Source organism: Acomys russatus, chromosome 24, assembly GCF_903995435.1.
Source record: "Acomys russatus chromosome 24, mAcoRus1.1, whole genome shotgun sequence".
Classification (NCBI taxonomy): Eukaryota; Metazoa; Chordata; class Mammalia; order Rodentia; family Muridae; genus Acomys; species Acomys russatus.
The window spans coordinates 51,983,950-52,007,737 of NC_067160.1; the positions used below are offsets into that span (position 1 = coordinate 51,983,950).

At 53.8% G+C, this 23,788-nt stretch overlaps 1 protein-coding gene across 1 annotated transcript in view; it reads right to left on the reverse strand.

Annotated features, from left to right (window-relative positions):
• Hmcn2 (hemicentin 2) overlaps window positions 1-23,788 on the reverse strand; it is a 154,314-nt gene that overhangs the window by 85,709 nt on the left and 44,817 nt on the right. Inside the window, exons 16-25 of the mRNA XM_051166434.1 lie at window positions 21,101-21,289; window positions 20,284-20,379; window positions 19,908-20,035; window positions 16,993-17,137; window positions 13,056-13,168; window positions 12,797-12,953; window positions 11,029-11,194; window positions 2,933-3,060; window positions 826-1,080; window positions 175-261 (exon numbers count right to left, since the gene is read on the reverse strand). Coding sequence (XP_051022391.1) covers window positions 175-261; window positions 826-1,080; window positions 2,933-3,060; window positions 11,029-11,194; window positions 12,797-12,953; window positions 13,056-13,168; window positions 16,993-17,137; window positions 19,908-20,035; window positions 20,284-20,379; window positions 21,101-21,289 — 1,464 coding nt within the window. The remainder of the gene's footprint in view (window positions 1-174; window positions 262-825; window positions 1,081-2,932; window positions 3,061-11,028; window positions 11,195-12,796; window positions 12,954-13,055; window positions 13,169-16,992; window positions 17,138-19,907; window positions 20,036-20,283; window positions 20,380-21,100; window positions 21,290-23,788) is intronic.

A 23,788-nucleotide genomic window follows, 5' to 3' on the forward strand; every position in this document is an offset into this window, starting at 1 on the left:
TTACTTAACCTCTCTGAGACAGGATCACCCCAATTCAAGGAAACTAATAGTAATGTCCATCCTAGAGGGTTGTCAGTGTGACTCCATAACCCAAGGAGGTCACCATATGGCGACCAAGTTCCTGGACTCCAGACCAGCCTTCCTTCCCTAGCCCCGCCCTGGGCTTGGCCTCACCTCGGGCAGGGCACGGCAGACTGGCATTCTCTCCGGCCACTCGCTCCAGCAGGCCATTGGTCTCATCGACCCCCCAGTGTGGAGCCTCTGTGGGAGGTGACAAGGCCATGTTCATAATCCTGAGGTCTAGCATTCCTTCCCAGTACGGGCTGGGAGGAGGAGGTCTCCTCCCAGAACCCCAGACCCCCAGCCTCCCAGGGAGGCCAGCATCAGAGGCTAGGCCCTGTGCCTCAAACATAAGAGGTATATACTGGGGGTCCTGTCAGTATCCTTCCAGTAGCATCTTACTTCTAGTTACCAACAGTGAGAACGCTAATTTTGATCCAGAATATTCTGTGGGCCATATGTAATTTCTCAGTGACTTTGCCATTACTGGATCACCTCGCAGGTTAAAAAAAAAAAAAAAGGCCTGAGTTACCCACGTGGTAAAAGAGAGCTGAGCCACACAACCTGATCTCTGACCACAGTCCCACAGTGCCTTTACAAAAGGCCCATAGGGTCAACCGGTCATCTGTACAAATCATGGAGCCTGCGTGGTGGCTCTGATGACTTACCACTTGGGACCGGACAAACAGCCGGGCCAAGAACAGGGGGTCATGGCGGAGGGAGGCAGGGCGTAGCTGACCCATGCTGGGGCTCAGGGCCTCTCACCCAAAACACGAAGCTCCAGTTTCCAGGTGTCGGTGCCAGCGCTGTTGGAGGCCTCGCAGCGGTACAGCCCAGCATCAGAGGGCTCGACGGCAGCAAAGTGGACAGAGCCCTGGGGTCCCTCACCCCTCAGGGCCTTACCATCCTTGAACCAGTTCAGCTGAGGCTCCGGGTTGCCCTCGGCCACACAGTTCAGATCAAGGGCTTCTCCGGCCAGTATCTTCAGGACCCGAGGGCCGGGCTGCACCTGAGGGGGAACTGGCAGGGTTCCAGGATGAGCATCAAGGTGGGCTAGGTAGTTAGGGGTCCCAGAGCCCCCTGATATCAGCAAGCAGCCAGATCATCACAGTGGCGGGAAGACACAAGACGCCACTGCGCATGGCAAGGCAAAGCTCTGGACCCGTGTGGCCTTCCCCACACCCAAAAGAGCAGAACCCAGCTTCCGCCCGGATACCTATCCCCGACCCCCATGAATGTTCCCTGTGCCGTTGTCTGGTCTACACCAGTGTAGTGGGGATATGGGGAAACTGAGGCACCGAAGGCAGGACTAACTCAGAATGGCCCAGCCGGGTGGGAGCAGTGCACTCAGAGTTACACAATCCCAGCTCTGTTTCTTCCTGACGCTGTGGCACTCTGCACCAGCTGGGCCTCAGTTTCCCCTTGTTGCTGACAGAATGGGAGGTGAGATGGCACCTGCTCCCAATGAGCCCCAGCCATACCTACGGGCTGTGTTTGTATTTTCCAGCCATTTTCCCACACTGCACCCTGTGAGTCCACCTGCAGGGTGGAGAATGCCACATCCCATTTGAAGATGGAGAAACTGAGGCATATAAAGGGTTTTCCCCCTCTTCTCTTCCAGATAAAAGGAGTTAGAGACCACAGGCCTGCATCTGTGTGTCTGATAGCTCAGACGGCTTCTAGAAGGCTCAGCCTGTGCAGGCCAGGGACATAGGCAGAGCCCAGACTTTGGGAGCTAGCCTGGACCTGCTGCCTGGCAGCTCTTGGAAGGGGCTCAGGAGCCTGGAGGCGGCCATGCCGCAACGGCCATGCCACACCCACCCCCTACCTATGTCGTGCCTCAGTCTGCATTGTTCTGAGCGCTTGACCATACATACCCCTTCTAGTGACTACAGGTTGGGCGTTGTTGCGGCTGCACTCTACAAGGTTCAGAGAGACCACACAGCAAGCTGGCAGTCATGTTGACTGAGATTTGAACCCTGCTGTGTTGTTTCCCAGCCTGTTTCTCACTTCCACCCTCATGCTCATCTCGCTTGCTGAGGAAATCTTTTCTCTCCACCCCACCACCCACCCAAGGCCTCAGCCTATTTGTCTACAAAATGGGATGCTGGTGTGGGTAGGGCTGGCGAGCATCTGTGAAGGGTTGGAGGTGCTTGGTCATGAGGGCAGGTAGTGTGTCTAGCTGCCCAGCTGCAGCGTAAAGGGCACAGATGAACGAACGCATGGCACAGTTCCCCGTTACCCACAGACTTTGAGCACGGATTTCAAGTCATGTTTGTTATCTTCCTACGCTTCCCTCCTGGGCTCTATGAGAGCAGCCTGTGGGTTAGACCATGCTTGGTCCTGTCTATGGTCTTCCCAGAGCCCCAGTGTGTGACTGGCATGGGATGACTTCTTTTGAATGGGACCATTCCAGGGACCTCTAAGTGTTCTGGGGACCAGGACCACAGTGGGTGTAAATTTAGACCTTGGCCACAAAGGGAGGGCTGCAGTGGTGCCTGAAAAACAGAAGCTTTCCTACTACCGGCGGGCCTGCTCCAGGGACATAGGCATCTTGCTGAAGGAGGCTGGTTGGAAAGGGTCTATTTAGGGGCCCCCAGGTGCTCCTGGCAGGAAGAGGCTTGAACCCCATGAGCCTTTGAGAAGCCAGAGCGGGGATCTCAGGTTGTGGGACTCCAAGCGGACAGAGAGGCCATTGGAATCACTGTCTCTTACACATCTTTGCTCATGGTCCCCACTGGGCCCTGTTCTTGGTGGGTGTCTTCTACCAGCCTTCTCAGGCCCAGAGTCAGGAAGGGGGCAGTGACTGCTCTGCCACTGGGGAGCCCGAGAGATGGCAGAGTTGCAAGGCATGCAGTTAAGGCGGCCCTACCTTGAACCCCGAGGACGTAGTGGCGAGATGTGGCCCCTGCGGGGTTGCTGGCTGTACACTCATAGTGGCCACTGTCACCCACCTGGGTCTGTGCCAGGTGCAGGGAGCCTGATGGGAGGAGGTCGTACCTGTGGGAGGGAAGGCCACCAGTGAGATCTCATTCCATCCTGACCAGAGAAAGTTCCCAGACTGAGGCCACATCTATCTTCTGGCCTCTACTCCAGCCCCTGCTCTGCCTCCAAAAGCCAAGGCCAGTCCCTCTCAGCATAGCCCATGAAGAGAGGTTGGGTGGACCCAAATCCACATTCCAAGCCTTCTTAGCTGTGTGACCCAGGGCCTAAACTGGGTTTCCATCTCCTCATCTATAAAATAGGCCTGCATCCCTGGGGCTCTGGCAGCCCCATCTCAATCCATGCCACACTGACTGGTGGCAATGTCCCTTGTCCTTAGCACATCTGTTTGTCAGAAGGCTAGAATTCCTCTGCCTCCAGAAAAGAAAAACCACCAGCCCCAAGACCTCAGTGTCTGAGCCAGGATCCCCTAAGCCCAGACCCAGGGCCTTTTGGGGAGTCACTGTCTGGAGGCATCTCGAGGACCCACGAGAAGAAGCTCTGCAGACCCCCCCAGATCTGGCCCACCTTACCAGTCATCTGACCCCGCCCCCCCGAAGGCTACAGGACACTAGCCAGACTCCAGCAGCTGGGATGGACCCCAAGGAGCCCTGCAGACATGATGTCAGCTCCATATGTGCTGGCTTCTAAGGAGCAGTGGCTGCAGCTTGTGGCCTTGACTAGCCTAAGAGCAAGTGTTCAAAACAGGGGTGGAGGACCCCAGGGTCAACTGTCAATTTAGAGCTGGCCTCAGATCTTCAGATGGGCTTCAGCCTGGTTTCCCCTTCCCCTCCCTGCTGAGACCAAGGGTTCACTTCTGTAGAATGACACCCTGGAGCCCCTGGCAGGATCCCTGGGAGCCAGCCCCGAAGTCCCCACCTCCCTCCATGCAGCTGTCAGGGTGCATGGTTTCCAGCCACACCCAGGCTGTCAGCACTGGTCTGGCTGTAAGTGAGGTGATAACCCCCACCCCCACTGGCCCGGCCCCAACCCCTACACAGAACCTTCTAGCTGGTCGGAGTATCCAGCAGGCACTGTACAGAGCTTTGGGTGGCATGCAAGCCAACAGCATGCACTCTATAAACTGACCTTTATTCCAGGCCCCAGCACCCTGTCTTTCTTTCTTTCTTTTCTTTTCTTTTTTTTTTTTTTTTTTTTTTTTTTTTTTTTAAGATTTATTTATTTATTATGTATACAGCATTCTGCCTACACACCAGAAGAGGGCACCAGATCTCGTTATAGTTGGTTGTGAGCCGCCATGTAGTTGCTGGGAATTGAACTCATGACATTTGGGAGAGCAGTCAGTGCTCTTAACCTCTGAGCCATCTCTCCAGCCCCTTGTTTTTGTTTTTGTTTTTTTCCTGTTTTTCTTATAACCAATCATGGATTTTTTTTTTTTTTTTAATTTCTTTTGCAAAAGTTGGGGTGGGGCGTGGCGCTCGCTGTATTCTAAGGAAGAAATGAACAACTGTGGATCCATGGTTCAGATAAGCAAGCTGATGCTTGCAGGGCCTGAGAGGACCTGGGCCTGCCCAGAAGAGTAGGTGCTTGCTCTACCTAGCAAGCTCCAGGGACAAGGCCTAACATGGTCTATGGAGATCACCCTCTCTCCTCTTCCCTCACCACTGTCATACCAGGCCCTGTCCAAGCCCTCAGAGCTCTGGGCTCACTGGACTCCTGCTGTTCTGTGCCTGCTGGGATGCACCTGTTTGCCCTCCTTTCTGCAGGCTTCACTTCCTCCATGAAGGCTGCCTCCATGCCTCCAGGCTGGGAAGCCCCATCTGTGGTCTCCCATGGGTCTACCCAGCTTGTGACATCAGAGGCCTGCCTGTCTTCCAGGGGCTCCAGTGAGATACCTTTTTATCACCAGACTCCAGCCAGACCCTGCATAGAGCAATGCCTCCCACTGTCCTGGGTCCAGGGCTGACTGGATGTGACTGCGAGATGCTGGACAGGGAGTTCCAGGCAGCTTCCACCTGCTCCTCCCCCGACAGCCCTCCCTGCACCTTCCCAGAGTAGGGATGTCCTGGCCAGGGAAGGGAGGATGTACAGGACACTAGGCTCTCTAAGCCACGAGCTGCTGGGGATGGGGGCTCCATCAATAGCATGGCCTCTCTAGGGCTGTGCAGCCAGATGGCTCCTCACAGCACCCAAGGGAACACTTGGACTCAAGGGGAGTTTCCTGTTTATGATGTCCGTCTGGCTGGGGCCTTGCAGTCTGGGGCCAGATATACACAGATGTCAGAACTCTGGGCTGGGGGACTCGCAAGAGCTCACTGACCCTGGCAGGTTCTCCCCCAGGCAGAGAGCTGGCTAACAACATCCTGATCTGCACAGATGAACCAAAGTACACCTGGAGGGAGGCACCTAGTGGGAAGTACACCTGGTGGGACCTACACCTGGTGGGATCCCCAGCCTACACCTGCCTGCCTTGCCCCCTGAGCCTCTGTCCAGCCAGCTCCTGAAGCCACCAGGGTATTTATCGACGTTGTCTATGAGGAATCAGGCATGCGCAGGTCCTTACTTTATCTCAGTCCTTAGCACATAGTCGGTGCACATGAACATTTGACAGCAAATGACAGCTACCCCCTCCCCCCACCATCCACGCACACACTCCCTTCTCCACTTTCCCGGTCACAGTCCCCTCCCCCACAATCTCTATACAGCTGTGCCACCCTCCGAGCCTCCTCAAGGCAGTACTGGCTCCAGGCCCTCTCTGAAGCTTCCCCAGACACTCCCAGGCAGGCTAAAGTTCCAGAACCTCAGCTCACTCCTTTGTTATTTATTCATTCATTCAGTGGGAGTGTCCTGGGGGGGTTCCTGGTAATTGGGGTGCCTGTGTTCCCCTTCTTGGGCTGTTGAGAGTCTTGGTACGTGTCTGCCCTGGTTCCTTCCATTGCTGCAGGGGCCATCTTGCTGCCTCTGGTTATGAAAGGTCGTGCTGCCACACAGTAGGGCTGGAGGCTGGAAAAGCCCCACTGTCCACATTTCTCAGCATAGGTCTACTGTGTGCTGTGTGTGCAGCCCTGTCTGTTGGGCCAAGGCATCTCTAAGCCCAGGATGGAGAACAGAACCTTTCAGTCGAGTGGCACAATCCCTTATCAGAAAGTCACAGATAGAAAAGCTGAGCTGGAGAAACTGAGGAAAGGAGTTGATTGTCTCAGAGAGCGACAGGGACGGGACAGGGGAGAGAAGGGAGAAGGGGACAGCACAGTGGCCATAGATAATGAAAATTTAGGTTGTCCATGTTGCTAAGAAGGATGGTACCCATGGCAGACAACGCTTGTGTGTTTCCTGTATATAGGGACACAGTTGAGCACCTGCTGGGGGTATTTCTCATTTGACACTCCCCAGCCATCAGGACAGAGTCCCCATGGGCATCATCACTGTGTTCAGCAAAGCAGAGGTCAGAGTGACAAGCTCTGTTGTGAATGCCACTCAGCTGATCCAGGGACAGTGGCGTCTGGCCCTCTGATCCTGCCACTGTGCGTCCCCGTCACTGTGGGGTGATGTTTGGCTAACAAAGGAAGCCACTGGTCATCGTAGGTTGATGGCCAGACATTGGAGCCACCTCCACTGAGGCAGAAACCCCCACATCAGGCCCCTGGCTGGTCTGCACTCAGCCACTGGATCTCATCAGTCAACCCCATAAGGATACTGGTGGGTGGGCTGGCTGTCCTTCAGGATGCTAGGGAGTGGGTAGAAAATGAAGAGACAGTGTGACAACTGGACGCCTGGAGCAGCCATGTCCCCACGCCACCACTCCCCTTTTGGAATTGGGGATCTGGCCCTGTGTGGGTCCCTGGCTTGATGCCTCAGGAGCAGGAGCAGAAGCCAGGAGCACTTCCAGCTGCCCCCACTCCACAACAGAATCCCCAAACAAACATTAAACACTGTTGCCTAGCAGCACGCCCAGAACCCAGCATCCCAGCTGAAGAGAGATGCTCTCTGGCCACCATCACAAGCTGGATGTTTTCACGTCTCAGATGTGAAGACTGAGGCTTAAGGAAGAGATGGATCTTGTTTGAGTTCACTAAACAAGTTGGGTAACCGGGAAAGCCATCCCCCTCCTACCCTGCCCACCGCCCCCCCAGGCCCTTCAGTGTCTAGTTTGATCTGGCACAGAGCCGGCACACCCCCAATCCATGCAGCCTGTTTTAGTGCATTCGTGCCTAGGAAGCTTCTGCACAAACAACAGTTCCAGAATGGTGAGATCAGATAGCTGAAGATCATACCCTAGTCTTGTCCTTAGCTGGCTGCTCCGGGGCCTGATTCCCCCAAGGATGCGACATAGCAGACAGAACTGAGCATGTGAGCAGAGCTGCCCAATAGCACCATGTGGAACAAGTGAAACTGGTGGACAAGTATGTGCCCCCGACAGAAGAACAGCGCTTACTAACTCCAGGGCAGCCCCAATGCAGACTTGCCTCCCTCTGAGCTAGCACGGTCACACCAGGCAGGAGTGGAACGGAAGGACCAGGAGTTTGGCCATGTGAGAAAGAACCCAGCTAGTATCCAGGGTGGAAACCAGACCCAATCAAATTCACATAGGAGCATGTGGTGTGCATGGGGCCCTTGGAAAGGGTGTCCATGGGAGTGCATGGGGCGGGGCCAGTGGGGGGGATCGGCTTCAGGGTCTCTTGGCTTCTCCAGCCCAGAGAACGCTTTCTCCAGGAAGCTCTGACTTGGGAGGTATGAGAGACACCCTCAGGTTCAGAATATCATTTTCTAGGTATTTGGGAAAACAGTGGCCTCCTAACCTCCCGCCCGTGTATGAGCATGTGTGATCTCTGTGTGTGCATCTGAGCTTGTTCATATCTGTGTGTGCTGTCCCTCTGTGTCTAGCCCTGAAAGGAGGAAGATCTCATTCTAGCTCCCCCTCCTCCAGCCCCTGGTTCCCTCTCTTCCTCTGTGGCCCCAGGATGACGCCATTTACCGCACCCAGCTCCAGGGTGGCCTGCTGGCTGCGGCCACCATTCCTGGCCAAACTGGGATGGAAGAGGCCGTGACGGCCTAGCACATTCCGACTCCAGTGCCAGCTCCAACCAGTCGCTTTCACAGATTTACCAGGAGTGCTGAGGCATGGCGAAGCCCTCTAGGGTTGGGACCCTTGCCCCAGGCTTGGCACGGGGGAGGGAAGAACTTTAGAAGACAGAGAGAGGATGGGCCACCTGAGGCATGCTGGGACCAATTTAGGTCCTGAGGCAACCAGATACCTCCAGTTCATGGGAGGAAGTGAACCCTTTGGTTTCTAGAAGGGGTCTGGAAACTTGGGGCTCTTTGGAGAAGCAGGAGGCCGAAGAGAAGGTGAAGGCATAGGCAGGAGAGAGAGGGAAGGGCTGGAGTGTTGCAGACAGTAGGTCCGTGCCCATTTCATCTTCAGTTGCTGTGCATCTCTTGAGGCTAATCATTTTCTGTGTTGTGGCTAAATGTCTGTGGGGGCGGGGCCAGGAGAGCTATGCTCTGTGTCTGGGAATGGCTGCACTTTGGTCTCATGCTCAACATTGGCCTCCAGGAAAACCCAGAGAACCTCAAACACACAAGTCTTGTTTGTTTTAAAATACAATTAAAAGGGGCCTGGAGAGGTGGCTCAGCAGTTAAGAGCACTGGCTGCTCTTCCAGAGGTCCTGAGTTCAATGCCCAGCAACTACATGGTGGCTCACATCCATCTGTAATGGTATCTGATGCCCTCTTCTGGTATTTGTGAAGACAGAACACTCATGTACTTAAAATACACAAATAAATAAATCTTTTTTTAAAAAGTCCAATTAAAAGAACAGAGGCACCAAACAATTGAACAATTGCCCAGAGACACACACCTGTATGTCATTAACTAGTCGTGAGAATAACAGACAGAAATGTTCTGGACTTGGTTGTGGTGAGTGCTGCAGGATTGGGAATTTACTACAAGCAAAGGCCACTGAATTGGGCAAATGAAAGAAAGGAGCCATCCTGTGTTAGAGGAGGACTCCCAAGAGCTAGTCAGGGGCCAGCCCGAAAGACAACTGACATGGTCAGATGAGCACCATGTGTGGTGTGTGTGCACCTGTGTGCCCACGCATGTGGACGCCAGAGGCCAACCAATGTCTTCGTCTGTCATTTTCAGACTTATTTTTTTGAGCATGCCCTGTCACTGAACCTGCCTCACTGATGCAGTGTGAGTTGCCAGTGAACCCAGGGGACTGCCGGTGTCACTCCCAACAGGAATTCTGGTCTCCAGACACTATGTCTGGCTTTGACATGAGTGCTGAGAATCAAATTAGGGCCTTATGCAGAGACTGTACCCACTAGCCCATCTCCCTGGGCCCAAAGTGGCAATTTAAAACAAATTTAAAATTAATGTGTGTGTGTGTGTGTGTGTGTGTGTGTGTGTGTGTGTGTGTGTGTGTGTGTGTGTGTGTGTGTGTTGGAAGGTTGGGGTAGAAGGAGGATTGTAGTACCCAAAGAGGCCAGCAGAGGGCATTGAGCCTCTGGAGCTGGAGATAGGGGAGCGTGTGAGCCTCCTAACTTGGGTGCTAGAAGCTGAACTTGGGTTCTCTGGAAGAGCAATACGTGTTCTAAACTGCTCTGCCATCTTCCCAGCCCCAGGATCACAACTGTTTAAAAGCTTCTGGCACTGCCTCAGTGTGTCTGTGACCAGCAGCTGCAGAAAGGAGGTATAAAGCAAATGGCTGCCTCACCATCTACGGCATCTAAGCACCCCACACCCACCACAGGAGGAGAGCAGGATCTGCAGAATGTCCACTTCACAGATGTCAAAGATGGCTGAGAGTAGCCCAGAGCCACCTGTGCTTCCACCCCCCGCCCTTACATTGTCAGTACAAAGCCAGGAGCAGTTATAGTTTCTCCCCAGGCCTGAGCTCTCCTCACCCCCATCCTGGGCACACTAACCACCCTTGGAGATAACTTCCCAGAATACCATAAATCCAGAGAGACGTGATGGGAGTCTTCTAGAAGGACTCCAGTAAAAGCAAAGGAAGAAAAACACAGCCCATGATCGCTATTGCTCAGGCGGCCCTGGGAAATTTACGGCTCCCCATTGACCCATTAGCGCATCAGGGTGGAGGAGTGAACATGCTATGTGCTTCTTATTTCAGTAACCGGCCATAAACAAACAGGCCATGGCCACCGCCCAGCAAGCAGCAAACACTAGCCTTTCTTGGGGAGAGATGTAGGTTCTCCCCTGCACACACACCCTCGCCACACCCCTACCCCACCGTATCATCCCACGGCATGCTCAGCACTGTGGAGCCCACCCAGGGCCAGCTCTCCATGCGAATTCGGTGACACATGGCTGTGAGGTTTGGAAGGATGCAGCAAGCAGATGTTCTGAGGGACACGTGGGGGTTGTGGGGGTGAGAGCCAGCTGCTGGAGACCTTCTCGGTCTGAACCGTCTCAAAGACTCTGCCAGGACTGATGTCACAGCCTGTGCTATGGTGTCCCTCCACACCCCCCCCCCCATACACACACACTCCAGGTCAAGGACTCCAGGAATTTAGAGACTCACTCACTGGCTGAGCCAATATTCTGTGCTATCAACAGCCCCTTGTAAAGTCCCTAGGGAAAAGAAGCAGGGCCAAGCCACCAGACACCTGCTCTACAGCGCGGCTGTGTAGACAAACTTGTGTCTTGGTCAAGATGTATTTCCCAAACCCCCAGCTCTGGTCTTTCTTACTCCAGCAACCCTGAGGGTCCCACCCCACCCCAGGAACCCTTGCCATCTTGGTGTAGTTCAGAAAGCAAGGGTCACTGGGCAAACAGGAAGCAAGATGACCCATGGGACCTGGGACACACAAACTCAAGTTTGCTGCTTAGGATGCAGCACCTGTAAGACGTGTGCTATACCATGAGACATATTTGCAGAAGCCTTCTAGGCTTTTCTGAGTGTCCTCAAGGTCACATGCACCTCCTTAGGTCACAACCACTTGGAGACCAGTCTCCCTCCAACCCAAGCTGGGCTCCCTCTACACCCCGGGGATGGGTACCTGTTGGTGACAGGCAGCAGAGGGTGGGCATCCTTGGTCCAGGTGACCAGTGGAGTCGGGGAGCCTTGGGCCTCACAGTCCAGGGTCACCTCTTCACCAGCCCTGACCGTGACACTCAGAGGGGCATCCATAGCCTGGGAGCCATTCGTCTTGATCTTGGGCTTGGCTGTTGGGAGAAGCAGACAGAGCGGGAGCAGAAGCAAGAGGGCAGCAGGTGGCTCCCTTGGATAGCAGAGGCTGAAGCCACCTTGACCTTTGGGAGGTTCAGAGAGCAAGTGAAGCCAGGGACCATTACAATTGACAGCACAGGTTTGCCCACTCAGCCCTCCCCCTTGACTGTTCATCACTCTGCTCCGCCGCCTCCCATTGGTCAACCTTTTTATTCCCAGGATAGGAGCCACAGAATGGAGCATGAATTCTCTCTGGCTTCCCTCAAACCCCAGAGAGAGAGAGAGTTAAGATGATCTAGCACATCCATTGTTTCTCTGTTAGGCTCAAGACACCCGATGGGCGAGGTACTTCAGGACCCACTCTCACACCCATAGCTTGCCCAGCATGCACACACAAAGGAATTTGGTTAGAAACAAGTCACGTGTGTGTGTGTGTGGGGGGGGACATGTCTAAACACCACCATGACTTCCTATATAAGTGGCATCATTAGTTCTGACAGTAAATTCCCCTCATTATGATTCTTTGTGAGTTTAAGCCCCACAGAGCATAGGCTAGAGTTAATAAACTCTATGTGGTCAAAGATGACCTTGAACTCCTGATGCACCTGTCTCTCTCTCTCCGAAGACTGGGATTACAGGTGTGCACCACCTCATTCAGTTTTGTTTTGTTTTTAAAACAGGGTCTCACTAGGTACCCGCGGCTGTCTCAGAACTCACTCTGTAGCCCAGGCTGGCTTCAAACTCACAGAGACCCACCTGCCTCTGTCTCCGGAGTAGTGGGACTAAAAGCTGTGTTCTTTCATACTTGGTAGGTGTGTGTGTGTGTGTGTGTGTGTGTGTGTGTGTGTGTGTGTGTGTGTGTGTTGCTACGGCTGGAACTGAGGTGTGTGTTAGGCAAGCATTCTAGACCCCAAATCCCCATTGTTTTATAACATAAAATACTAGATGTAAAAGACACAACGTAAAATGACCAGCTGTGGCCGGGCGTGGTGATGCACGCCTTTAATCTCAGCACTCAGGAGGCAGAGGCAGTCAGATTGCTGAGCTCGAGGCCAGCCTGGTCTATAAAGCGAGTCTATGATAGTCAAGGCTACACAGAAAAACCCTGTCTCAAAAAAAAAAAAAAAAAAAAAAAAAAAAGAAAGAAAGAAAGAAAGAGGAGGGAGTGTCCCACTCCTGTCCTGGCAGCCTTTAGAGTTTGCAGGGAACATTTGCACTCAGGTGACCAGTATGCAATTAAACTCAGTAATGGTGGGTGCTACTAAGGGAATGTCCCTCCCGGAGCTCACAACAAAGTGGTTTGATCCAGCTTGGGTGCTGACAAATGAGAGAAGTCAGTTGGTTCAGGAGGAAGAAGTGCATTAGAGGGACTGGCACATGTAAAGGCCCTGGGGCAGGTTAGAACAGCAAAGATATGAAGAGGCCAGTAGGCTCAGGGGCAGAGAAGTGTGAGGAAAGAGGCAGATGAGGGTGCTACCAGGATGGGTGGGTCCTGTGTCTTTTCAGGGCTCGATACTGCACCTCAGCTGGTTGCAGGAGGCTGAGTGAGCCCCTGTGGTCCCACTCCCACTCCCCTAGCAGGGGCCCTTACTACTCACTGTTAACAGACAACCACATCTCCTGGCTGGAGAAGCCTATGCTGTTGGTGGCCGTGCACACATAGGCACCTGCATCCTGGGGAGATGGCCGGACAATGACCAAGGTACCATCCCTGCTCACATTGTAGTGACCCCTGGTCGTCAGGGTGTTGGTTTCCTAGGACAGAACCATGGCAACAACATCAGAGCTCACACTTTGTCCCAGGATGCATCAGGGCGACGTCTCTGGCATCCGCTGAAGGGTACAGGCTCTCCTTACCTTGGTCCAGGTGATGGTTGGGGCGGGAACGCCCGAGGCCATGCAGGGGAGGGAGGCTGGCATCCCTTCGTTGGTGACGTGGTGGGTGGCAGTCGGATAGATTCTAGGTGGCACTTTTATAAATAGACCAATTTTAAAATTTTTACAATTCAGTGTTCCTAATGGCCAAGGCCCAGAGGCAACCCAAATGTCTCCCAGCTATGAGTGGATAAAGTAAATGGGATATGTGCACACAATGGAATAGTACTCAGCCTTCAAAAGGAAGGAAACTGGCAGTTTTAAAAAAGCCAAAACTAGATGTTAAAACCACCAGTGGTTTCTGGGTGTTAGGGCATGGGGGTGCAGAGCACAGAGGGTTTTCAGGACAGGGAAAATGTCAAGATGAGACCACCACGGTGGGACCATATGACAGGTCTGTACAAGCAAGGGACCTCCTGTGCACCTTGGGTGTGGCTGGTGATGACAGGCCCATGTCAGCTGTTAGTCTGGGCCACTCTGAGTAGTGCAGGGGACTGTTGATAATACAGGAGGTTGCAGACGAGGGGAAAGGAATGCAGGGGTATCAGTGCATATCTGCTCAACTTCTCTAAGAAATCCACAAAAATACAAACAAACAAACAAACAAAACTAGTCTATCAGGCTTTATGGTATAGGTATCCTAGCCACCTTATAATCCTAGCCACCTTGGAGAGGTTAGGAACAGGAGCACCGCAAGTTCTGGGACTGCCTGGGCAATACAGTGAGACCCTGTTTCAAAACAAAATTAAAGACAACTGGTTGGAGATATAGCTTGGTGGCAAAACTCTTGTCTGACAGGCACACAGCCATGGGGTTCCACTCCTACCACCAGAAAGAAAGAAAGTAAGTGGGGAGGAGAAGGGAAGGGGGGAAGGAGAAAGGAAAAGAAGGCACTGGGTAAACGCTCAGTCAGTAAAGTGCTTGGTGTGCAGGCATGAGGACCCAAGCTCCGTCTCCAGCTCCCACATAAAAGGTAGGGTCTGTGATATGCAGCAGGGGGAGAGCTACGAGGGTCCCCGGGGTCTGTGATGTGCAGCAGGGGCAGAGCTATGAGGGTCCCCGGGGTCTGTGATGTGCAGCAGGGGCAGAGCTATGAGGGTCCCCGGGGTCTGTGATGTGCAGCAGGGGCAGAGCTACGAGGGTCCCCGGGGTCTGTGATGTGCAGCAGGGGCAGAGCTACGAGGGTCCCCGGGGTCTGTGATGTGCAGCAGGGGCAGAGCTACGAGGGTCCCCGGGGTCTGTGATGTGCAGGGGGAGAGCTACGAGGGCCCCCAGGGCTTTCTCACCAACTGATCCACCTCAAAACGTAAAGTGGGGAGAGGTGGAGGAAGATGCCCGGTGTTGCCCTCTGACTTCTAAGTGTACACACACTACCAAGCGTACATGAGCAATAGAATGGAAGAAGAGAGGAGAAAGCTCTAAGCCAGGCATGTTGGCACCCGCCTTTAATCCTAGCACTCGAGAGGCAGAAGCAGGCGGATTGCTGTGAGTTCAAAGCCTGGTCTACATAGAGTTAAAGGCCAGCCAGGGATACATAGTAAGACCTTGTCACAAAGACAGAATGGAGGGAGAGGAGAGACAGAGAGAGGAGGCAGAGACAGCCAGAGATAGGAAGTTTTAGAAGTGGATAATGCCTGCGAACGTGTTTCACACCATTGGATTCAATGCTAGGAGACATTGGGAATGACCAACCTTTGTTGGTCTGATAGCTAAAAGAAATTCAACAGGAAAGAAAACTGGCCCAATATCTGTGGCCACATGGCTGGCGGTCATCAAATCCATCCCAGACACAGGCTGCCTGTGCTGGGAACAGCTGTGCGGTCTCTCTGTTCAGGATTGTGTAAACCACTTAATCTCTCGCTCCCCGTATCCCCGGATGTGCCAGGAAGCTAAACGGACTCTGATTCACTGCTCACGGCTGGACAGGCTGATGAGAAGCAGCAGAAAACAGCGTTCACAGGACAGAGTGAACTCAGAAACAGGTGCCAAAGGCATCCTGGGAGCCCTCTGGATCCAGGAAGAGGTCGGAGGGAAGCCAGAAGCCGAGAGCCACGGAACTCCAGGGAGCGTGTCCAGGGAGGAAAATGCCCTTCTTGTGTTCCGAGCAGATGAGTGGTATGTGTGGGGTGGACATGACGAAGCCCAAGAGACCAGGCTAGACCACACCACTTTCACAGATTTGGCCTCTAGGCACTGGTGTGTGTGTGTGTGTGTGTGTGTGTGTGTGTGTGTGAGAGAGAGAGAGAGAGAGATTGAGATAGAAACAAATGAAACCTATCTGGCCAGTCTAGGCCATCAGCGAGCTCCGGGATCAGCTAGCAGCCCTACCTCAGAAAACAATGTGATGGGCAGGCTGTGAGATGCTTGGTGAGTAAAGGGGCCTGCCGCCAAGCCTGATGGCCTGGGTTCGATCCCTGGTGCCCACATGGTAATGAGAGAACTTAGTCTCTCAAGTTGTCCTCTGACCTCCACATGTATGCCGTGGCGCCTGCGCACACACACGAATAAGTAAATAAATGTGATATTGATATGAAAAGGAGGAGAGTGATGGCAGAAGACACCTGATGCCAGTTCTGCCCCCACACACACATGAGCACACAGGTGCACACACATGAGCACACAGGCATACACAATATGAGCACGCAGGTTGTACACACATGACCACACAGGTGCACACACATGAGCACATGGGTGCACACACATACACTATACATACAACAAGAAACACATGGATTTGTAGGGAAATAGTAGGTAGGAGACAGATGTAAAGAGAATTTATATACAACCCATGTAAAGAACACATGAAGAGACAGGCACCGTGGCGCACACCTTTAGTCCCTGCACTCAGGAAGCAGGGGCAGGTGGGTCTCTTTGGGTTCGAGGCCAGCCTGGTCTATACAGTGAGTTCCAGGCTAACCAGGGCTACACAGAGAAACCCAGTCTCAAACAAACAAACCATATAAGGAATGTTTAGCAGGGCTGAAGAGATGGCTCAGCAGGTAAGAGCACTGGCTGCTCTGCTCATCCAGAGGTCCTGAGTTCAATTCCCAGCACCCACATGGTGGCTCACAACCATCTATAACGTGATCTGATGCCCTCTTCTGTCTGATGCTCTATTCTGTCATGTGGCGCACATGCAGATAAGAGCGCTCATATACATCCATAAGTAAATCTTTAAAAAGAATCTCTGTGCATAATTTATATATATTCTCTTGTAGTAAATGCATAAATGACTGTCCTAACTATACATTATCTATATGCAGTCACTTCTGTATTCCCACACAGGTTCAAACAACCTCAGATGGAAATATTTAGAAAAACACTTCCACTGAAAAGCATATATTTTCCTCTGTAAATAAATATAATGATCATTTGAAGTGTCTCCCTTCTACTAGGCACTAGAAGACACCTAGAATCGATAGAGGGATGTGTACAGGTCCTATGCAAATCCTACTTAGGGTCTCATGTAGCCCAGGCTAGCCTCTAACTCACTATGTAGCTGAATGAGACTTTGAGCTCCTGGCTCTTCTGCCTCCATCTTCCGAGAGCTGGGATCACAGGCGTCTGCCATCACACCTCGTTTATGAGGTAGGGATGGAAGTAGGGCCCGTGCGTGCCAGATGAACACTCTCTTGACACTCTGCAAACTGAGCCACATGCTCAGCTCAGATCCCGCTTATTCTATGAGAAGGAGTTGAGCATTACAGATTTTTATGAGTCATTTGTCACGGATACCAAGGGAGAGCTGCAGACAGGGCACACGTGTGAAGTATAAAAAGATACATCTGGCATTTTATCTGCTGACAGGACAAGAATATGTCAAGCCTAATTTCCCTGTGGTGAAGACATGTCATTTTCACAAACTTTCCAAACAAAAGTGTTCAAGCTCAGCACCCCCATCTTGGGATCCCAGACTCACCCTGGACCACGAGCTCCACATCTCGGTGCTGAGAGCCTGCCACATTGGTGGCCACGCAGCTATATCTCCCAGCATCCTCTTGCAGGGCCCGGTCAAGGTGGAGGCTGCCATCAGCACGAACAGCATGCCGGTTGCCTGGAGGGAGCTGGCGAGGGCAGAGAGGTAGGAGCTTGGATGGAGGTGTGGGCACTTAGATGGGGAGGAGCCGCCCCTAGGAGCTTGTACCCTCCAGGTCTGCAGGGGATGCTGGACCAAGAGGCCGGGGACCAGAACTGGTAGAAGAGCCTGGTGGGATGAAAACGTGTCTTTCCAGTCCTCACCCCTTCTCTGAGACTCACCAGCTCCTGAGATCGGCAGGGTAAGGGGGACTCCACCCTTGCATACCCTGGTCTCACCTCTCCCTCAGCCAGCTGGACAAGCAGGTAAGTGGGCCAGGGCCACCCACCTGAGAGTTAGCAGGAAGAATCTGGAGTCGGGACAGAGATCTCAGGCTGAGAGACAGTGGCAGCCTTTCCATGCCACAGAGAGAAGACGAACTACAGGCAGAGACTGCAGCCATGCAGATATGCCAAGAGCTTGGGCGGCTTCTGGGGCCTTCTCTGGGGATCCAGCACAGCAGAGGGAGAGGGAGAGTCCTGGGGCTGCCAGGCCGTCCCTACGAGATGGCCGGCCCTACCATCTGCTAAATCCTTCTGAGAAGTTCTAGATGTTTCTAGAAGGCTTGAGCCTTTGGGCCACCCCAGTCATCAGCCCGGTCCCCAACTATACATTCTACATTCGGAGCCCCTGGGCTGTCTAAGTCACAAGCTGAGTGATCCCAAAGGGGTCTCTTCTTACATGGCAATTGAGCAGGGGGGATTCCTGCTCGATCACAGATGAGACTTGAGATAGGGTTGGCAAACTGTCTGTGTCAAATGTCAGAGGTGGTCTATTTTAGGCTATGTGATGTCTGTCTCAGCTGCTCAATTTAATGCAAACAGACTAATTGTGAGGGGCTGTGTTTCAATAAAACTTTATTTAGGACAAAGCAGACTATGACCGTGAGCCACATATGGCCCACAGACTCATGCCGCTGAAGTTCTGAAGCATGGGACAAGGGGCTCAAGCCCCACTTGGCCACCTGCTAACGAGTTGATCTTAAGCATGTGGCTTAACCTTTCTAAGCCTCAGTTTCCCTATCTGTAAAATGGGTGTGAGGGATGCAGAAGATGAGAACCAGGAGTGGCTTTTGTGTCACGTGCTCTGCCATTAGCCCAGCACTGGGAAGAGAAGATATAAGCAAGAGTGACTGGAAAGGCATTCGGGTAGCAGGAACAGCATGGGCTAGCACACAGATGCATGATTAGCTAGTCTGATGGGAAGACAAAATGGGAATTAGTTAAGATGTGATGGGGAGATGGGGAGACAGGATGCTTAGAAATGCTTGAGCCTGCAGGTGCCAGGTGGTCCTGGAGGGAACCACAGTGTTGCTGGGGCTGTTCCTGCAGCCTAGTGGCTGCGTCAGGCTAGGAGTGGAGCGTGGGGAACAGAAAACACAAACAAGCACTGTCTGTCTTGCTGAGGTGTGCCATCTGCCTGTCAGCTGGTGCTTTAGAGGAATAGGAAGTGAGGGGAATCCTTTATAACCTCAAGGGCACAGAGCCTTCAAGAACGATGACACAGGGAAGACGGAGAAAAAGCACAAGTGGCAGGGTGACAGTGCAGACAGCCTCACGCCATGGGCTGAAGCTCTGCTATGAGCTAAACCTCACAGGGCACAACTCTTTCCTGGAAACATCACAGCAGGGTGTCTGGGCCACCCCTGCATCCTCTCTCCTCAGACCCACCCCTGCATCCTCTCTCCTCAGACTCATGCCTGCCTCTTCTCTCCTCAGACCCACCCCTGCATCCTCTTTCTTCAGACCCACCCCTGCATCCTCTCTCCTCAGACCCATCCCTGCATCCTCTCTCCTCAGACTCATGCCTGCCTCTCCTCTCCTCAGACCCACCCCTGCATCCTCTCTCCTCAGATACACCCCTGCATCCTCTCTCTTCAGACCCACCCCTGCCTCTCCTCTCCTCAGACCCACCCCTGCATCCTCTCTCCTCAGACCCACCCCTGCATCCTCTCTCCTCAGACCCACCCCTGCATCCTCTCTCCTCAGACCCACCCCTGCATCCTCTCTCCTCAGACCCACCCCTGCATCCTCTCTCCTCAGACCCACCCCTGCCTCTCCTCTCCTCAGACCCACCCCTGCATCCTCTCTCCTCAGACCCACTCCTGCATCCTGTCTCCTCAGACCCACCCCTGCATCCTCTCTCTTCAGACCCACCCCTGCATCCTCTCCTCAGACCCATCCCTGCATCCTCTCTCCTCAGACTCATGCCTGCCTCTCCTCTCCTCAGACCCACCCCTGTATCCTCTCTCCTCAGACCCATCCCTGCATCCTCTCTCCTCAGACTCATGCCTGCCTCTCCTCTCCTCAGACCCACCCCTGCATCCTCTCTCCTCAGATACACCCCTGCATCCTCTCTCTTCAGACCCACCCCTGCCTCTCCTCTCCTCAGACCCACCCCTGCATCCTCTCTCCTCAGACCCACCCCTGCATCCTCTCCTCAGACCCATCCCTGCTTCTCCTCTCCTCAGACCCACCCCTGCAGCTATTCTCCTCAGACCCACCCCTGCAGCTACTCTCCTCAGACCCACCCCTGCAGCCATTCTCCTCAGATCCTCCCATTGGACCGCAAGCAGCGAGATGACAGGATCACAGATGGCAGCAATTCAGGAGACATGTGATTCTGGGATGAGACAGGACACAGAGGGAGGAGGAAGGGACTATTCCAAAATATGGTAGCTTAGAGGCCAAGGCTGAGGTGTGGCTGACAGTCCCCTCTCTGTCCTCTGCCCATAGCCCCCAGGGAAGCCTAGTACTCACAGGCCGGCCAGCCTTGAGCCAGCGCCTTTCAGGGAGGGGCCTCCCTGCCAGGATGACACAGGGCAGGGACACAGGCTGTCCCTCTAGGACACGAACAATGGAGGCACTGCTGGCAATCTGTGGGGGCGCTGTGGGGGAAGAGGAGAACTGTCAGTCACACAGGTCTGAGGGACACGGACCCACCCCTTACTTCTTCCCCAAGAAGTTCCCCAAATGCATTGAGGCTGGAGAGACTTGAACATTAGTGTTTCTTAGGGTACAGCCCAAGAAGCAGGGATAAAACTGTGGGGATACATTGGCCCAATGTGGAGGATACAAGGAGCCCCCTGGAGCCCCTGCCTCCCACTTCCCACAGCTCACAGAGTCACCCACAGACCATGTCCTGTGACCACCAGCCGGGCTTCAGCCTGGGCCTTCCCAAACGCATTGCGAGCTTCACACACATACAGGGCTTGGTCTTCAAGGCCTACTCCTGAGGAAAGGAACGAATCTGGCTGTTGGGAACCCACAGACCCTAACACTGCCAGGACACAACCAGGCCCTGCACATGGGCAAAGGGGGGGGGCAGGGCACCAGAGGAGAGGGAGGAGATGCTTCTGGACCTCACCTTGTGCATCTGTGGAAGGGGACAGGGATGGGTACGTGTGCTACCCACATGTCAGTGAGGAACAGCTGGCCTGCTATCGAGGAGGCCTTTAGTTAGCATCATCAGGATGGCGATCCGTGTCACAATGAAATGACTCGGCCAGAGCCACCTGCCCAGCCCCATATTGAGCCAGCATCAACAGCATCAACCTGCCCAAGGCCAGTTAAATGAGAATGGCCCTCGGAAGGATTAAGAGGTGTGGCCTTGTTGGAGGGGGCGGGTCACTGACTCGCACCATCCCCAGTGTGCCTCTCTCTAGTTCCTATGTGTGGATCGAGATGTGAGCTCTCAGCTGCTGCTCTAGCACCATGCCTGCCTGTCTGCCTGCTGCCGTGCTCTCTGCCATGGTGGGGATGCTCTTACCGCTCTGGAACCCCAAGCCCCAAATGAACCCTTCCTTCTATAAGCTGCCTTGGTCATGATCACAACAACAGAAGCAGTAACTAATACAGGAAGTGCTGGCACCAGGGGCCTGCCCTCCTCAACCCTGTCTCCCAGCCCAGGCTAGCCCAGCCTAGCCCAGGCTAGCCCAGCCCTCTTCTCTTACTTTCAAAGACCAAGACTCCTGAATCCCGTTGCCCGGTTCTGCTAAGCCTCCCAGGCTCCAGGGCCTGGCCATCTGCACGCCGCCAGGTGACAGTCGGGGGTGGGCGGCCTGTGGCCCGACAGGTGAGGAAGACACTCTTGCCCAGCTCCACAGTGACATCCTGGGGAGGATCCGTCAGCCTGGGTGCATCTGTGGGAGGGATTAGTCTGTGGGGAGCCCCAGGGAGCTGGGACCCGGGGGACTGTCCATTTACTCCATCTCGTTTCTAGGAGCACCTTCCAGGCTCACCCCATGAACTTAAAGGCACTCTTGACCATAGCTCCATGGCCAACGCGAGGTTAGAGAGTTCCAGAAACAAAGCAAAATGAGTCAGTTTTGGATGGGGAGTAGCTGTAGATGCATCTTGCACTGTCCCACAGGAGCCTCGGGGTGGGGGTGGGGATGGGGGTTTGGGTAGCCATGCAGTGGGAAACATTTTTATTCCAAGCTGCAGTACCCACTTAGGAGCCTACCACCCAAAAGGAGTTGTGTGGCCTCAGGAGCCTTTGTGGCTGAGACTGATGGAGATGTGGCCATCAAGGGGTCAGGGTTTATATAGGGGCTGAGGGGTGAGCCCCGCTGCCTCCCAGACTCCCCTGTTTACCTCACCTCCTTCTGACCCCTAGGCAGGTAGAGAGGTTCCGTGTTGGCCTCTGTCATGCTTAGCCTGAAGGCCATAGCCACCATCTCCATGGCCCTGCCTGTTTCAAGTCACCCCGAAGTGCCACCCTCAGGCTGCCCTCGCTCTCTGCTACATTGTATTAACAAGTACCTGAGACCCACACAAGGATGTGCCTGCCATGCAAGCCACAAAAACCTGAACAGAGCACAGGGGTGGGGAGTTCCCTAATCCTTGTTTCAGGCAGCTGGGACTCCATTCTCCGGGGAAGCTGGCCGAGTTCTGGCTTTTCCTAGAAATACTTTGCTGCCTTTGCTGGGAGCGGAAGAAGACTCAAACTACTTTCCCAAGACCAGAAATTCCAGCCCCTGTCCTCTAGCAGACAGTCCACTTCCCCCTCCCACTCCCTCACCCCCACCCTGCAGCCCTGGCACTCTTTGGGTCCGTCCACCTGGGAGGTCCAGGCTTTCATTAACAGGGTTGAATCTCTAGCCATGGGAAAGCGGCCTCCTCTTTCTTCTCCCGTCATCCTCAGAAACTGCCAGCCATCTTCAGATAACACTGATCTTCTTTTCTGGCCTTGGGATTAGGGTCGTTAAAGGGAGACTCTGACACAAGTTGGAAAATTACCACCAGACTAGAGACTGTCTGGGAGCCAACTTCACACGGGGCACTTCTTCATGGGGGTCTGAGGCTATGTAAGCAGAGAACCTAGCTCACAGTCTTGGTCCCCAGAGATCCAGGACACCACCCCCGATGCTGCAGCCCCTGGCCTGAGTCCCCTGAAACCTACTCATCAGCGTTCTCCATTGTGGGGCCTATGACAACCTTCTCCAAGCAGGCCTCTGGTCTGGAGCCACAGCATCTAGTGGCTCTCCCACCCCCTCCCCTCCTCAGCTTTGCTTTTACACAGATCCTACTCCCTAATGTGAGGGCCAGGGCTGCAGTGGACACCCTCTAAAGCAGCTGCCGGGAGAAAATGCTTTCAGAGACACCATTTCACTACCAGTTCATGAAGGCCAACAGGTGGTATCACAGATCTCTTACACACACACACACACACACACACACACACACACACACACACACACGTGTGTGAGGAAACTGAGGGTCAGAGAGATTAAAGAACCCCTCCCACCCCCATCAATGGCAGAGATGGGCTTAGAGCCCAGGTCTGGCAGTGCTGAGGCCCAGGGGCCCCCTCGGAGCTGCTCAAGGACTCCGCAGTGGATGTCTGAGCAGCAGCCATTTCTTCTGCCTGCTTGTGGAGGTAAGTCACAGAGATGCCTTGTTCTAGGCCCCACACAGACAACTGCCACTTGATGGCTCAGGTGCCCATCCTTTCCCTTCCTTACCCAGAATTCCCTAATTAATGTGGGGTCCCAGAACCCAGTGGCTGAGGGTTCTCCAGTTAGGTCCCTCACTGGGCAAATGGTGACTGTGTCAAATGTGGTGGGCCACATGCTCAGCCAGGGCCTTTCTCAGGACCTGGACAGTGTGCTCGGCTTTCTCTGTCTTCAGGCCTCACTTCCACATGGACTTCCGTGACCCTCTCTCTGTAAGAGCCCAGGCGGGGACCCTGTGATGACGTCATCTTCATTTAATTTCTCTGGGGGTGCCTCTCTCTCATGCGCTGGGGCAGAGGGGTCAGAAGTGAGGCAGGCAGGCACAGAGAGTGGTGATGGATCCCGGGACCCCACTTAGTTTGGTTGCGCACACCCTTTTTTCTAATAATATACTTGGGAGGCTGGAGAAATGGCTCAGCAATTAAGGGCACTGGCTCTATTCTAGAGGACCCAGGTACAATTCTCATCACGCATACGGCGGCTCGCAACTACCTGTTAACTCTAGTTCCAAGGCCTTCGATCCTCTCTTCTGGCCTCGGTGGGCTCCAGGCATATATATGGTGCACACACGTACATGTAGGCAGAATATCCATGTGCACATAAAATAGAAATACATTTCAAGTGATGCACACGGCAGCCTTGCTCCCTCACCTGTATGGACCTTGCACACTCACCTCTCCCAAG